The sequence below is a fragment of the Crinia signifera genome, chromosome 5 (assembly GCF_055691185.1).
Source record: "Crinia signifera chromosome 5, ASM5569118v1, whole genome shotgun sequence".
NCBI classification, from domain to species: domain Eukaryota; kingdom Metazoa; phylum Chordata; class Amphibia; order Anura; family Myobatrachidae; genus Crinia; species Crinia signifera.
The window spans coordinates 138,708,895-138,727,295 of record NC_139221.1 but is presented as its reverse complement, the minus strand read 5'-3'; the positions used below and the strand labels follow the sequence as shown (position 1 = coordinate 138,727,295).

General features: G+C 40.4%; 1 protein-coding gene across 1 annotated transcript; it reads left to right on the top strand.

Moving 5' to 3' along the window:
- Positions 1-11,700: 11,700 nt before the first annotated feature.
- Positions 11,701-16,763, top strand: LOC146079558 (chymotrypsinogen A-like). Its single transcript, XM_083186287.1, has 7 exons — positions 11,701-11,752; positions 11,838-11,941; positions 13,298-13,377; positions 14,928-15,006; positions 15,416-15,596; positions 16,148-16,281; positions 16,602-16,763. The coding sequence occupies exons 1-7, from the start codon at positions 11,701-11,703 to the stop codon at positions 16,761-16,763; spliced, it is 792 nt and encodes a 263-aa protein (XP_083042413.1).
- Positions 16,764-18,401: the final 1,638 nt, after the last annotated feature.

The following is an 18,401-nucleotide window of genomic DNA, read 5'->3' as shown; positions in this document are numbered from 1 at the left end:
GGCACTGTGCACATTCCCATAGATAGAGGAGTTAGAGGTATGACCAACAGCTCTAAGAGCACTGGCCATGCTCCATGAATGTAGTCATGTGCCCTCTGGAAATCCAAATCTGTTTACAAAAAAATTGGTCCCCACCAGAGGTTAAAATGTTGGGTAACATGGTGGAATTATGTGTATAAGTGGTAGTTCTATGGGCATTATGTGCATAAGGGATATAACTTGTGTGTGCATTGTTTTTAAAGGGCATTATTACTGTGTGCATTGTGCATAATTGACACAACTGTGTGGTATAAAGAATACTATTGTATAGTATAATGTGCATAAGGGGCATTACTGAGTGATGTAATGTGAATAAGTGGCACTACTGAGTGATATCATTTGAATAAGGGACACTACTGTGTGTCAATGTGAATAAAACATTGAAGAGAAAATATGTAGATGATACAAAAATATACAAAAGGGTAGAAACACCAGGAGGGGTAAAACTAATTATTGATGATCTAGGTGAACTAGAGGAATATGCAATAGTATTGCAATTACATCTCCATCAATATTGTGGCAGCAAGGACTCCGGGACTGCGCCTTGGGACTTTTCTATACTTTTTTCGAGTTAGTATTGCAATTACAGTTTAATGACAATCTAAAAAATTCCAAGGCTAAATACAGTATATTAATTTCACCATGTTGTGAACTTTTGAGGAGCAAAGGGATCTAGAAGTCACTATTTCATGTGACTTCAAGACAGGTAAGAAATGTAAAACAGCAATGATTAAGGCAAGTCAGATGCTTGGTTGCATCGGGAGCGGAATCTACAGCAAAAATAAAATAGTAATAAAGCTACTGTATATGTCATTGTTACAACCCATCTAGAATAATGTGTTCAGTTCTGTAGGTCATACTGTATTTCCAGAAGGATAGAAATCCATTAGACATGGTACAAGAAGGGAAACTAAAATGGTAAATGGCCTACATCACAAAACTTGCCAGGAAAGACAAAACAATCTCAATATGTATAGTTTGGAGCAGAGAAGGGAAAGGGGAGACAGGACAGAAACTTTCAAATATGTCTAGGGTTTTAACAAAGTCCAGGAGGTAAACACGAGGACAAGAACTAGAACTGGAGGGAGTTTGGTTCAGGTGAAATCTAAGGAAATATTTTATTCACAGAAACTGTAGTGGACAAGTGGAATAGCCTCCCTTCAGAGGTTGTTGAGGCTAATGGGGATATTCAATGTCTCAAGGTATTCAATCCTGGCCCAGGACTCACGTGCTACATGCCTGCCTCCCTGTGAATGTGAGTCTGTATTGTCAGAAATTGTCAAATCTGCAGCTGTTTTTCGACAAAGCGGGTGCTTTGTTGCAAATACATGGACTTTCCATCACTCGACAGCCAGAACATTGAATTCTGGATGTCTAGTTACTGTTGGAAGAACTGACATTTCAGTTCTGACTGTTGGGATGTACCAACAGTCAGAATCATTGATTGAATACCTTCCTAAGACAGTAGTGCATAAGCATATAAGGATATCCTTACAAATAAATGAAGATCAAATACAGTTTGAGGTGGCAGACTAATTGTGCCAAATGGGTGTTATTTACCTTAATTCACCATTCATATTTGCATATCAACCCCTCAACTCTGACATTCCAAATTCACCAGATATCTGGAAAATTGTTCATGTTCCTTTGAGCAGCAGTAATAATGCTCTAAAGAAAATGTCTTCCCTTTCAAAATTATGTATTCTACAGTGCTGCCCTTTTTATCTCTAAAATCATCATTGTCATTGTCCTCCTCTTCCCATCCAAACCTCACTATTTGTCCTTATCTTTGCAACCTATTTTGTTCTTCATTACCAGTGCCCTAGGACTTTTTTCTCTCACTCACCACCATAATGTTGCAGAGGAATTGCAAAAATCCTCAGACACCTAAACCTAGCCTTTTGCGAGCCTGGGAAAAGGCCAGCTCCATGGCTCGAACTTCCCCATCAACAGACCATTCCATTGACATTGAAGATACCAATGCCTTGGATACCTCACTTAACACATGTGATATAGTGGCCATTGTTATGAAAATGATCCAATCGGAAATGAGGGAAGTGTTAACTGATTTCAGATTTGAGCTGGCTGATCTGGGCTCACGCACTGACTCACTGGAACACAATGTTGGCGAAATATGTCACTTTCAAACTGTAGTGGAGCAGGAACTTACAGACATTCAAACCGAGTTGGAAACATTCAAAGATCATCTAGAAGAAATCGACACTCGCAACCGATGTAAAAACATCCGCATAAGTAACATCCATGAGAGTGTGACACCTGTATCACTCCCTAACTACCTTGAAAATCTCTTCTTACAACTGGTTCCTAGTATCTACAAAACCTTACTCCACCTAGACCGCGCTCACAGAGCCTTACAACCTAAACCACTTCCTACCCAACCCCCGTGCGATATAATTCTACATTTTCACTATTACAAAACCAAAGAACAAGTTATGTGTGCTGTGCCCTTCGATTTATTTCTCTAGTTCCAAACTACAGATCTTTCAAGATCTTGTACATTCGACACTTAAGAAACACAGAGATCTCATTAACATCACTAAGGCACTCCGTAACCACTCCATCAAATACAAATGGGGGTACTTATTTCCGAGGCATGGCGCCCACGATCTAGATTGTATGTGTCGGGACGATATCACAAGCATTGCATACATCTTATGTGTTTGTGCATGGACGAGATCGACGAGATATACAATCTATACAATTGAAAATATTTTTTATTGTATGTAAAATATCGCATCTTATGGATCTCATATTATGGATCTCATGGATCTTATGCATCCATAAGATGCATAAGATCCATAAGAAGCCATAAGATAAAAGATCCATCAACACCAACCCGAAGCGTGGCGAGCACAGCGAGCCCGCGAGGGGTGGCGGTACGCGTCCTCCGACCTTTTCATACCCCCACTATCCACGTCGGCGTGGAGTTGATTTTATATAGTGTGGCGAGCGCAGCAAGCCACCGAGCCCTGCGAGTGGACGCAGATTACTTTACAGGCAGTGGCGTAGCTACGTATTGGGCGCCCCCCCCCCGCCGTTAGGGGGGGGCGCCCATACCCACCCCCCGCCGCCGCCTCGTCGAGCACCCCCCCCACCCCGTCGAGCACCCCGCCGCCCCGCCACCTATGCTAACTCCCTCCCCCTCCGTCTTACCTATCGCGCTGGTCCCGGCGGCTCCGTCCGTTCATCTGCTGAGGACCACCACAAAATGGCCGCCCCCGTACAGCAGACAGTTTCAGAGAACTGTTTGCTATATGGGGGCGGCCATTTTTGTGGTCCTCATCAGAAGAACGGAGCCGCCGGGACCAGCAAGATACGTAAGTCATCGGGGGATTGGGGGGGTAACTATAGCACCGCAGCCCCCGGCGCCCCCACATGCACAGCGGTGGCGGGGGCTGCGGTGCTATAGTTACGCCCCTGTTTACAGGTATTACGCATCCGCTCACCACGCTTCAGGCTCGGTGGCTCGCTGCGCTCACCACACTATATAAGTTCAACTCACGCCGACGTGGATAGTGGGGGTATGAAAAGGTCGGAGGACGCGTGCCACCGCCCCTTGCGCGCTCGCTGTGCTCACCACGCTTCGGGTTGGTGTTGATGGATCTTTTATCTTATGGATCTCATGGATCTTATGCATCTTATGGATGCATAAGATCCATGAGATCCATAAGATGAGATCCATAAGATGCGATATTGTACATACAATTAAAAATATTTTCAATTGTATAGATTGTATGCCTTAATTAAGGCATACAATCTTATGCGATGGGCGCCGTGCTAGGAAATAAGTCCCCAAATGGGGTTTTCCTTTTCAACTGCAAGTCTCTAAAGATGGATCTACAAATACCATCAAACCCCCCGCTCAAAGCTATGAACTGCTCAAGACCCTGGGCATAATTTACGTCATTCTGGAGTCAATTCAGAATCAACTCTCACCTTCAGCTCATATTCCCAAGGCCCCAGCCCCAGAATGGTCTACTACATGAAGGACTATCATTGCCTTAAGTGATATCACCTACATAACTATAACATTTTACTGTTACAATTTATTATCCTGTTTTTAATATTTTTGTTTGATGTAAATGACGGACAGTTTCTTTACAGGAGCCAGACCAAATTTTGGTCAAGGTTTTGATGCATTGTTTGAATTCTTATGTAATAGATAGGTTATTTATCTATTTGTTAATTATAGTTACCAAATTGACTGAAACTGGTTACTTTACGGCATCACTGCTCAATCCACAATATTACTATGCTTAGACCAATCCAGACCTTACAGCTTGTTACATAGTAGGTAAGGCTGAATAAAGACTTGCGTCCATCTAGTTCAACCTAGGTTTATAATAGCTTATCCTTTGTTGTACCCAAGGATGTTTTTAACCAATAAATGATTATCCAACCTTATTTTAAACATATTTATTGTGTCTGCTGACACCACTTCGCCAGGAAGAGAGTTCCAAAGTTTGACTGCTCTGACCGTAAAGAAGTTTTTCTTCTAGATGAACAAAATCTTTTTTTCTTCTAATCTAAACTTGTGCCCTCGCGTCCTAGATTCTTTTCTAGCAGATAAAAGTGTGTTTGACAGTTTCTTATATTGGCCCCTGATATATTTGTACGTATTGAGCATGTCTCCCCTTAAATGTCTCTTCTCAAGTGTAAATAGTCCCAGATTGCTTAATCTCTCCTCGTAGCATAAATTCTCCATTCCCCTAATAAGCTTTTTGCTCTTTTTTGGATTTTTTCTTATTCTATGATGTCCTTTTTATAGTGTGGGGCCCAGAATTGTACTCCTTGGGGGAAATTTACTAAAAAAATTCATACGAAAATACTATTCTTTTTGGTGTATACGTATTTTTGGCATTTACTATGCCAAAAAAAAAACGTATTTTTGTATTCTTAATGATGGGACATTCGTATTTGTATTTACAAATACGAATGTCTACACCATCGGTAGAATACGACAGGAATCACCATTCAAAAGAGCGGTGGTTCCTGATTTACTAAGCAGCCGTATTGATAATACGGCTGCTAATTGGCATGAAACAGCCACGAAAATACGGCAGGAAAATACACCTTATTTTCCTGTCGTATTTGCTTTAAGGCTGCACGGATCAGTCAGATCCGTGCAGGCTGCAGTGTAAAAAAAATAGAAAAATAAATAAATAAAAAAACTGCGTGGGGTCCCCCCACAGCTGTAACCAGCACCAGGCTGAAAGAGCCGGGGCCGGTAATTAAAAATCAGGGAACCCGACAAATAGGGGTTCCCTGATTTTTAACAACCAGCCCCAGGCTCCAGGTCCGGGGCTGGTTCCCAAAATACGGGGACAAAATGACTAGGGGTCCCCCGTATTTTAAGAACCAGGATAATGCCGCAGCCGGGAAAGACTTTTTATACAAGTACCCCCGGCCAAAGCATTAACCCTCTGACCAGTCAGCCTGGCCAGGGGTCCTGGGGGAGTGGGGACCCCCCAATAAAGGCCCCCCCCCCTCCAGGACTTTCCTGACCAGGCTGAAGCCTGGTGCTGTCCTCGATGCCCCTGGGTGGTGGGCATCGAGCTGATTGTGTGTAAAATAATAGATTAAACTATTGTTTTTAACTGTGGAACTATGAGTCCCAGCAAGCCTACCCTGCAAGCTTGGACTTGGAGAGCAACAAGTCCCAGCCTGCGGGGCATTAAAGGGCCCGCTGGGTCTTGTAGTTCCACAGTTAAAAAAATAGGAAAATAAACACACACTGACATAAGAAAAATAAAACTTTAATACATGCATTACACACATACTGATACTTACCTATCTTGATCCGGTAGGTACGTCCCAGAGTCTTGATCTGGTGCCTTGTCCTGGTCCGGATCTATGTCGGCATTCTTCACAATGTTGATCTGAATGTCGGTGTCCGGTCCGGGGTCCGAAGAAATCCATGGGGGACCTGTGGAAGGAAATCCTACTCACCCAAGTCCTCCATGGAAGTTCTTCAGTCTTGATCCGCCGTAGTCCAGTTCTTCCAGGTTCTTCAAGCTGCCGGCGACTCCGGCATCTCCCCCCAGCGGACTGAGAGGTGCAGAGATGTGTCATCTTCCGAGCCTCTCATCAGAATGATTCTATTGGCCACTCAGCGGCGCTTCGGATTGGCCGCTGAGCGGCAAATAGAATCATTCTGATGAGGACAGCACCAGGCTTTAGGTAAGTCCTGTAGGGGGGGACCCCTTTATTGGGGGGACCCCACTTCCCAGGGCCCCTGGCCAGGCTAACTGGTCAGAGGGTTAATGCTTTGGCCAGGGGGACTTGTATAAAAAGTCTCCCCCCAGCTGTGGCATTACCCTGCTGGCTGGTTGAGCCTGGGGCTGGTTCTTTTTTTTTTTTTTTACACCTTGCAGCCTGCATGGATCTGACTGATCCGTGCAGACTGCCTCCACTAATTCGTATTAGCGTCCATATTTACGGCCGTTAATACGAATTTATACGCTATCGGAGGGTTACAAAGCAGTCGTATTTGACTGCTTTGTAAATCCCCCTCCGGAACATGACAAAGCATACGAGGCATGCTGTCGTATAATTCGTATTCTTAGTAAATTTCCCCCCTTATGTGAGGTGAGGTCTAACCAAGGTCTAATCCGGTTTGTTCATTCCATTTGTGGTACGTGTGCATTTCACTGTCTTCTCTCCCTTAGTAAACACTGCTGAGAACTCATTTAATAGTTTAATAGTTTTTTATAATGTATTAATGTTTCTTCTCCCCCTGTCACTAGGTCACATTCTCTTTCTCCTCTAATACATGTCTATCTTTCTCATTTTAATTTTTATGCTCCAAAGCCACACACCAAATCGAAAGAAGCGCACGGACAACGCTTGTCCTTCCCATATATATGGCCCAATCCTCATTTAGGAAAAGGTCTATCCTTTCTGTATATTTATACAGATCCCCTCTTCTTTCCTTCCCCTTCTCATATCTCCATCTCTCACCTTCCATAGATGGTCTGCTTCTCTGCTCTCTTCAACAATGCTCTGCTTGTATACCCATCCACCATGACTCTTAACATTTTAACGGTTAATGCAAATGGCCTCAACTCTGCCTCTAATCAGGCCATGGCCATCCAATTTTTCAACTGTGAAAAAGCTGACATCGTCCTACTTCAAGAAACCCATTTTGGTACTTGTTTCCTAGAACGGCCACAATCGGGAGTAATCGTGTACCTTAACTTAAGGTACACGATTAACGTGATGGACCGGATTTCCTTTGAAATTAGGTCCATTTTGCCGGCAAAGGCAAAATCGGGTCCATCGCGTTGGTCGCGTCGCGTGCCATGTTAATGCACGCGACTGACGCGATGGACCCGATTTTGCCATAGGTTTCAATGTTAAAATATTTTTAACATTGTAATCGAGTTCATCACGTTGGTCTTGTGCTATTATAATGGAACAAGATGCGGTGGACACGATTAAGCAAAGTGTACTTTACTGTAGTTCCTGTGCTTCATGCACGCGCCTCAGCACAAATTTCACGCATGCGCAATGAGGTTTTCAAAAAGTGACATATGGTGGATGATCACTGTTATTACACTCATCCCGAGATGCCACTGCGAATCGTCAAGCTTTGCAATGCCACGCGCAGTGGTCCGCCATGGCGCACCATGACAGGCTGGTGGTACAATCGCCATAGGTAGAAAGGATAAGCGGTGTATATCTACTTCAGTATCCTAAAAGCAGAACAGTCTGTTATGGTTAATTCTTCAAAAGGATCTATATTAGAGATCTCTCAGCCAATCATCAGTTGCCTTATTCAAATGAATAGGAGTTTTGAAATCTCATGCCTGATGTCTGCCTCTCTATCTGTCTGCCAGTGGTGGGGGTGTGACAGAGGCATAATGGAGAGGTGACAGAGGGGTGGAAGGGGTGTGAGGTATCAAGAACACCCCTGATCATGGCCTCACATAACTCTCTGATCCGATATCTATCCATTTGTGCGCACCTTAAAGATAAACTAAGTCAATCAGGGAGTTTTGGGGTGAACTTAAAAACAGAATTGTTTCTAAAATTTTCCGTACATTAAAAACTGAGTGGTGGCCTAAGATAAAACCAGTTTGATCTAGATAAATAGTGGAAGGTAACATAGGCCCTCATTCTGAACTGCCCAGTAAGCAGCTTACCAAGCAGTTGTTGCACCACCCTGCCGCCCTGCCAAATCGCCACTTCCCGCCAGCATATACCCTTGCATCCATGCAAGGGTATGTTTTATAAAAACACATCCCCTTGCATGCGCCACTGTTGGAGAAATCAATCAATGGTCACTGACCATCGAATGATTTCTCCAGGGCTCGCAAATATAATTAAGTGGAGACTGACTTATATTTGCAGGCTTCTGGTCAGAGACAGGGCACACCGTGCCATGCTTCCATTTTCATGGGAACATCCAGCGTTTCATGGGAGCGCCCATGAAATGCTAGGCATTCCCATATCAGAGTACTGCCACCACCCCCTCCCCTCCTGTGCATGCACCACACCGGCAGTACATGTCTGCAAGGGTGCATGTTACTGGGCGGTCAGCCAATCATACCTCATGGGCTGGATTCTGATTGGCTGCCATCCGCGAGCTCTGATTGGCCTGTGGGTCGGCAGCCAAACTGGAGATGGCCCGCAAGCTCTGATTGGCTGATGGCCCAGTCACAGGGACACAGTGAGGGGAAGGAGAGACACATGATATGATCTTCTCCCCTCTGAAGGGAAACTGCGGCAGGGGGAGCTGCCACCCTGGCGGATATTCATTTGGTGGACAAGCCACGCAGACATGCGCAGGTCCCCCGCTGGCTGCATAGCTTGTCAACCTCTAGAAATGGCCCTGACTCCATGAGCTTTAGATGTAAAAAGAGCTGAGGTGATTCAGAGCCAAGCATTTGTTTTTTAACAATCTCTTTCACTACTAAATGTGTTTCTAGAATCAAAGCTAGATCTAAAGCAGCCCATACACGTCCCGATGCGGGCGTGCGTTGTGGGCTGCAATAGCAGGGATCACATTGCATTGCATGTGCATGCAATGCGATGCAATTTGATGAAACCTAAGTTCAAAAAGTATGTGCAAGCACATACTTTTTGTACTGTGCGATGAGGTGCGCGGGAGCGCGCACCTCAAAGCACACATTGGCTCAGCATGCTTAGCAGCGTGTATGGGCAGCTTAAGTCACGTTTAGCTAAATAAAAATCTTTAGTCTTTTAGCAGTTGAATTTAAACCTCCGATATTAAGAAAACCTATTTTGATATTAGACATGCTGTGTCAGGAGACAGATATAAATAAAATAAAAAGCATTTTATCTTACCAAAATTGCTGCTTAAAACAAGTAGACCCGGATGGGGAGGGGAAAACACATGAGGAAAGTAGGTGAACAAGACAAAACAAGGAAAAATACGACATATAAAGCAAAAAGTAAAATAAACATATTTATTTCCAAAAGCGGAGACATTAATAGAAATGTAATATCTTTTGGTAAAATAGTGGTAAGAAACCAATTTAATTTAGAAATCATAATTTCTGGATGTCTGACTTTGCATCCATACCCAACAAATAAAAAATTATAAATCATCCCAGAGGCTTTATATTCTGGGTGCAGAAATCTGTGGCTTTTAAACTAAAATTGCAGTATGAACCATAATAATAAATGAAGACGTTTAATAAGGCTAAGTTAAGAAACAGGAGTAATGAAGAAAGGAGAACATAATATATTGATCATAGAGCAGGGGTGTTAAACTCAAATTCATCGGGGGCCGCATCAGCAGTTTGGTCACCCTCAAAGGGCCGCTGTATAATAATAATGCAATGACACCACAGGCTGCTCCCGCTGTATAATAATAATGCAATGACACCACAGGCTGCTCCCGCTGTATAATAATAATGCAATGACACCACAGGCTGCTCCCGCTGTATAATAATAATGCAATGACACCACAGGCTGCTCCCGCTGTATAATAATCATGCAATGACACCACATGCTGCTCCTGCTGTATAATAATAATGCCATGACAGCACAGGCTGCTCCCCCTGTACAATAATAATAATGCCATGACACCACAGGCTGCTCCCGCTGTATAATATAACAATAGTAATGCCATGACACAAATTATTATACAGGGGGAGCAGCCTGTGGTGTCATTGCATTATTATTATACAGAGGGAGCAGCCTGTGGTGTCATGGCATTACTTTTATATTATACAGGGGGAGCAGCCTGTGGTGTCATGGCATTATTATTATACAGGGGGAGCAGCCTGTGGTGTCATGGCATAATGCCATGACACCACAGGCTGCTCCCCCTGTACAATAATAATGACACCACAGGCTGCTCCCCCTGTATAATATAAAAGTAATGCCATGACACCACCACCATATATATTGTTTTTTTATGTAACTTACTGTATTTTATCCCTCAGGCTCCTTTACTGCTGCTACTGCTGCGGCTCCAGTAATTACAATTCCACTCTCTGCGCCGCGGCCTGTCCTGCTGCTGCCCCCCGACTCGGCCTGCCTTCCTTCCTCTCTGCAGACGCGTGGGTGGGAGGCGTCATCTTCATGACGTCCCCACCCAGCGTCTGTCACTGCCTCGATAAGAGGGAACAGGCTGCCGGGCACTCCTCCACGTAGCCGTGGAGGCCGGCGGCCATGTTCCTGTGGCCGCAGACATCTTAAAAGACCACAGGAACATGGCCGCCGGCAGTGCAAAAAAAACCTCTCAAAAAAGATCTAAAAAAAGAGAATAAAAGGTGAAGGCTGGCGGTGGCTGCGCGGGCCACATGACGAGGTCTGTCGGGCCGGATTTGGCCCGCGGGCCTTGTGTTTGACACCCGTGTCATAGAGCTAGACAATAATAAAGCTAGACAATATAACTGGCTCCAAAACAATGAGAATAATGCTCCTCTTCAATCTGTGTGACATCATGATGTCACATGGCTTATTATGGTAAATTGCCCTGCTCCATCTCCAACAGCTACTTGCACAAGTAGATGAAAAGGGACAATTCAGCCACTTAGATCAGATAAAGTATGATTCCAAGCAAATATTAACATTTCCATCCATATGATGTGGGTGCATATGCATTACAAATATGTAGAAAGTGAATAAATGCATCAAGGTGGTGTAATGGATCTGTTCTGAGTGAACAGCCATTCTGAGTACCTTGCATCTGTGATTAATTTATAAACGCATTATTTTACCTTATCTAAAAATGCCAGTTTCCAGAATATATAGAACACGAATGAGTGCTAAAATATTGAATTAATTCATGAATGTAATTTTCCCTATTGTGAGTTAAAGGTATCTGTGAATTTGGTATAGATTAATTTAGACAATTTGCATACACTATAGTTATTTTTTCAGTAGACAAGGTTATAACTAGTATTATACAGTTATATATAAAGATAGATTTGCATGCTGACAAATAATTTCCTCTTCTCAGAGTATCACCAGTTTTCACCCACAAGTTTCCTGTGTGTACAGCTGATTAAATATTCTAGTGCAATTCAAGGTCTTTTGATAACATAGTTTAAAAATGTATACACTATCTTTTATATATAGAGCTGTCATTTGATTGGTTATTTGATGCTATATAAACCAAACAAACCTTTCCATAGTCCACTTACCTTAAAGAAGTGAATCACTATGGCAATTCTTTGGTTTTTGTCCTGCCTTGCTCTGCTAGGGGCTACCTATGGTAAGTAATATCAAGTCTGCATTAGCATTTTATGTGTACTCTAATTAATCCTTACATGTATACCTACTGAATTATAATCCATTAGGCTGTGGTGTGCCAAGCGTCAGACCTGTTATCTCCGGATATGCCAGGATCGTTAATGGTGAGAATGCAGTTTCTGGGTCTTGGCCATGGCAAGTGTCTCTGCAGGTAACATAAAAATGTTAATTAACCTACAAATGATTAGGTTTTCGTAGTAAATACCTGTTTTTCATATCCAAAGCAGACGCAGTGTTGCCAGTGTGCGTGTCAGGAAAGTGGCTTCAAATAATGAAAAGTAGTGACCATGGGCTGGATGTAATGCAGTTCAAGTCCAGTGACCTTTGCAAGGAAAAACCATACATTGTGAATGACTTTCCATTTAAAAAAAAACATCTGTGTTTGTCCAGCAGCCCAAACGGCTGACAGACTCGCAATGTATTACATCCAACCCCACTTTTACAATTTAAAGGGGGTATGATTTCGTCTTAACATTTCATATAAAAAAATATTCCTAAATATTGGTTATTTTATAAAGTTATGTATTCCAAAATAGAAGCACTGGGACATTTTTTATTGATTTTTACAGGCAGATAAATACATTTCTTTAGATATTATCACTGAAAAAAATTAACCAAAAATCACAAATAGACAGATTTGCTTGTACATAAATAGATTTATTATGCAATAAAATATGAGACAAAATAAATAATGTGCGTTGCCAGAATTAATTAAAGGAAATGTTATTATATATTTATCTAGAGTATTTTTATAGCAAATAACTGCAACAAAATATACTGCTAATGCACATTTGAGCCTCCGTGAGTTATTGGATTGTGGGTGAGTGCCGTTTTTCGCCTGTATATATATATATATATATATATATATATATATATATATATAATCATAAACTGGCACACCAGCAAAGAGATTTTATCCAAGAAAAAAGTTTTTATGTAGTAAAAAGTCATTCAAAGACAAGGAGGCTTAATCAAAACATTTCAAAGTCCATGCAGTGGGGAATACACAAGTAAGCAGGAGTATTTCATACTTATCAAAGAATAAAGACAACATCCATTGCAAGCCTGCCAGATGCAAGTCAAGTCCATAACCCTGGCTAAAATTATGCAAAAAACAATGTTTATTGCAAAATGTTTTACAACTCTAATTTGTTATGTTTGAATTGTTCAGCTGTATGTTTTTTTCTCTTTTTGTCCAGCACTGGAGGCCTCAGCAAGGTAGATCATCTCATTACATAGAACTTGCTGTCTAGGGCCACTCCCTGTATATATTGTTTTTTTAGCAAGCACACAACTTAGCCCCACCCCATTCCCACTTTCAAGCACAAACATAGACATTCTTTGATGGGGAAACCTACAATGGTTTTACATAAATGGTCACTCTTTTTTAATGGCCAACCATAGAGCAGGCACAAATACTCACCATTGTATTTGGAAATAATCTACAAATGAAGACAGTAAATCGCATTGCACAAAAAAATTATGGTTTTTGTTTATATATCTGTAGGACAACACTGGGTTCCATTTCTGTGGTGGTTCTCTGATCAACACTCTCTGGGTTGTCACTGCTGCTCACTGTGGTGTCACGTAAGTATTATGCTCTTGATGTTACTGCTAAAATAAGGAAACATGTTTAGAAGCATACACAGGGGCAGATTCTGCTGAGACCACTTTAGCATCTTTTTGCATAGTCACATAGTCACATCAGCAACAATATGTTAGTTCTAGTAAAGAAAAACTTTCTCAATGTGTACAATCATAAGTCTGCATATGCAAAGACTGAGGCTCTTAAATTGTCCATCTTTACATGCAAAAATCCTTTAGTCAGGGATTAAAGTGGATGGGAGTTGGGTGGACCTGAGTTCCACCATTTATAATGGTAGGGGGAACTCAGTTCCACCTCCAATACAGCCAATGCGCAGCAGTTCCAACAGAATTTTTTTTTTTCTGGCATGACATATGTTATGTCATGGCATCACCGCCAGGAGACGAAGAAGCTTGGCATGGTGCTGCTAGAGGGACATGTGTATAAGGCATATGTGTATAAGTGGCATTACTACTGTGGACAGTTTTTGTAAGTGACACTACTGTGTGGCATACATATATAATGTAGAAGTGCATATATAACTGTGTATCATAATGTGAATAAGGGTCACTACTATGTTGTGTTATATAAATCAGGGGCACTACATGTGGTGTAATGTGAATATTATTTGTGACACTGTGGCATAATTTAAATTGTGGGTACTATTGTGTGACCCCCTTCCTTGTGAGACCACTGTCCCTTTATAAAGTATGGGAGGTAGGGCACACATTTTGTCATTTGCAGGGGGTACCTAAAACTCTGGCACTGGCCTGAGCTCTGCCTAATGGGGAAGGGGGAGGGTGCCGTGGAATGGGAAATAAGTTTCAACACCTCTGCAGGACCAATTTAAACCCTGCCTTTAGTGCATTGATAGACAGTACCATCTCCATACTATGTGCAGATTCTACATTAGAGTAGGACCTTCAACTTAGGAGTTTAAGCATCTGAGTTTATAACCAGTGGCAATATTCATGCAACACTACCGTAACATGCCCGTAAGACAGTACATCTGAATAGTCACCTTCCAATCACCACCGAGGAATACTTATAACATTTCCAATGAATATCTGAGACAATGCAACTCGATCACTACTATGGATTGAATTCACTGTGCAAAGTTTTAGCAAAATATTGTAGGAGCATGTGCAGTTCAAAAACATCCACCATTTGCATAAATATTCTTTCTGTATTACTCAAGATCAAGCCAACTGGGTTTGTGTGGGAATGGGGGTGTTAAGATTTGCTTGAATATGGTATTGTACAGTACTACAAAGCATTGAAATTATTAATGGTATTGTCAAGTCCTTTATTGTGTTACTATTTTATTTTTCCTTTTTTATTAACTAGCTCTTTATTTTTATTAAATATTAATAATTTAAAAAAAAAATCCTAATATTTTTCTTAACATATAAAGTATGCATAAAGTAACTGATTTCTTGTAAAAAAATTAAAAAATATAGCAGTAACTATAAAAAATAAGTAGTAACTTTGCAGAGACACAATTCAGACAGCACAACAACCTGTTCACAATACAATATTTTATTACACACAGAACTGCCCACCGTGTGATTCTGGGGGAATATGATCGTTCTTCCAGTGCTGAGCCCATTCAAACTAAAACTATTTCCAGGGTAAGTTAAATATGATAAATACAGTAAATAAACAAAAAGTCAGACAACTCATTACAATCAACAAAATGTCATGATTTAATTAACAACTATAATTTGCTGGCACATTTGCAGATGAATGTTACAAAATGCTCAAACACAGAATTCCATTGCTTATGCAACAGTTGTAGTGGTAGCCTGTTAGCAACAGAGTGGAGGATGCTGATGATAAGAAGGACATTAATGACGTCATCAGTATGCCTTGGTAAATGATGGCAGAATATTCATTAGTAACATTGTAATGTTTCAATAAATATGCCATATGGCCATTGGTATGTATTGTTATTAAATGGAGTCCTTTGTTGAATTTACATCATAATGTTACTTGATGAAAAATATATTTTTATAAAAATACATTTTTTAATGTTAACAGGTCTTCAGACACCCCAGCTACAGTTCCCTGACCACCGCCAACGATATCACTCTTTTGAAACTAACCAGTACAGCTACTCTCAACACTAGAGTGTCTCCTGTGTGTCTTGCTGTATCCAGTGATGTTTACAATGGAGGAGAGAGATGTGTTACTACTGGATGGGGTTACGTAAATGCTGCAAGTAAGTCATGTAGATCTTTCGTCTTTTTCTCTATCAAATACAATTCCACTGACAAAACTAATTAATAAGTATGAAAAGTAAAATATCAATTTAGAAAAATGTAAAAATGTAAAAATATATTGTTTTATGCAATTTAATTTTTCAAGTATTTTTATTGAATCAAATTAGTTTTCTAAACGTAAAATGGAGACTATTAATGTTTTTAATTTGTATCTTTACATACAACCTTATTATAAACCAAACCTTCCAGCTCTTTTTATAACATTACTATCAGCTGCTGAGATTTTTAGTAGAGTACTTGTTATAAATATACTGTATTATTATTGTAATATTATTAATTTTAGTAGAGTACTTAATATGAATATACTGTAGCTGGCTTACAATGGAATAGCCAATGTACATCTACAGTATATTGATTGAGCAAATAAGAATGGAGCAATTTGATGCATTGCTGATATGGGTATCATATTGTTCTGTACTGTATGTTGATAATGTTGGGATACATTTTTTTTTAAACATTTGTTTACTGTACGTACATTTATGTCTTTTAGCACAAAACACTCCAAGCAAACTGCAGCAGGTGGCACTTCCTCTTTTGACCAACACTGAATGTCAGAGATACTGGGGAACAAGAATCCAAGCCACCATGATCTGTGCTGGAGCCTCCGGTGCCTCATCCTGCATGGTATGATAAAGATTTTAATATACTATATAATATGTCAAATCATTTATTGACAGTGAGCTGTTCTTTTTTATGCATATTTGGTGTTCTGCTGTCCTCACTAATAGCTCTTATTTTATTTGGCTACATAAAAGGCTAAATTAGAAAAGAGTCATGCTTTGAGTTTAAGCTCAGCAACAAGATCTGCCAATTGTTAATATCACAGTAGGCCATTTTGACATTGTGTTTATTATCAATCAACACCTTTAAACATGGTATCATACTGCATGTAGCAAGATATTGACATCCATGGACTTAATGTAATTTCTTGTAACTCATTTTAGGGAGATTCTGGTGGACCTCTTGTGTGCCAGAGAAATGGTGCTTGGACATTGGCTGGAATTGTCTCCTGGGGAAGCTCTACCTGCTCTGCTTCCTCTCCTGGAGTATATGCCCGTGTGACAGTTCTTAGATCCTGGTTAGACCAGACTGTTGCTGCTAATTAAGTATACAGTATCAATAAATTATTTTAACTGACTTTTCGATTGACGACTTTTTATTGTAATGGTTTCTGTAATTAATCTATAAACAACTGGTGAATACATTAAAGAAATAATAACATAATGGGCATACTACATACGTGTTAGAAATGAGCACTTTCACTCTTAGAATATATCAGAGTATAAAATACACTAAAATGCAAAATAACAAATTGAGAAATGAATTGAAAATTTAAAATAAAAAAAACATTTTTCATTATGTCAAAAATGAAATCAAGGAGAATATTCTTTTCATACTGATTTCTGCACACTTACTGACATTTATTTGACACATTGTTTCTGGAAGTAGCAATGTTAAAAGGTAAACTTACGAACTGAATAAGCAGCTACTTAGCCCACACTTTGGGAGAAAAGCCCTCTCCTTTTATTACAATTTTTTCAGAACCTTGACTAAAGATAAGGTGGTGAAAACAGGTATAAGCAGATGGTCCGAGGTGTTTACAGACCTAACGGAGGAGGATCTTTATGCCCATTTGGGTTCCATCTGCAAGATATTACCTATGCCAACATATATAGAGCTATTTTTAAAGATCTATCATAGGGCCTATTTATCTCCAAATAGGAGAAAAAAGATTGGATTGTCCAATGACAGTAAATGCCTGAAGTGTGGGCTGGGTGGAGCAAATCTGGTCCACTGCCTCTGGAGCTGTCCAAAGGTTCTTTACTTCTGGAAGAATGTAGAACGGTTTATTACAACATACATACAGAGTGATTTTCAAATAACGGCACATTGGGCCATTTTAAGCATAAAACCCTGTGATAGACCAATTAGGAATAGAAGGGTCAATGAAAAAGTCATGTTGGCTATATCTGCTGCAGCAAAGAAAACCATTCTGCAGATGTGGATCCAGCCCCAGCCTCCATCTATGAAACTGTTTTTGGAAAAAATATATGATATATTCCTAATGTATTGGGTAGAAGCTTCCGTTCAAAAAAAGAAAGATCAGGATGTATATTCCTTGAGAACTGGGGAGATTTTATACTAACCCTCTCCCGGCAAGTACTGGAAAAAATTAGGATCTGCTTTTCCCCTATTGAATGGAAGTAAAGCAGAGTTTTTTCTAATATATAGGGAAAAGATCTCGCCATGTCCAGTCCTCAGGTATACTATAATGCCTATTCTGAATATGTAATTTGTGAGCAAGGTCCTCTCTACAGAGTCAGAGGGACACACTATGAGCGTGTATTGGTAACTATGTTCATGATCATATACTACAACTGTGCTCTTATGGTACTTTTTCTTCTTCTTTTTTTTAACGAGAAAGCTAATTGTGAATGTGTAATGTTTATGTGTAAATGTATTGTCTTTTTTAATAATGTGTTAATGCATAATAAAAATATATAAAAAAAAAAAGTAAACTTAGATTGTTTACAAAAAAAAGGTAAATAATTCAACAACTGTACCATATATCTCAAGATGATCAAGTTCAGACAACCATTATTTTCTTGTAAATAGTGCAAGATAACAACATGATAGTAGAAAGAATCTAGTTCTAAGTCCAGATCTGTTATTTCTCCCCTAATGTGTGCATGTATGTTACTCATAAACGGGAAGTAATGCAGGGGGAACATTAGAGTGTTCCT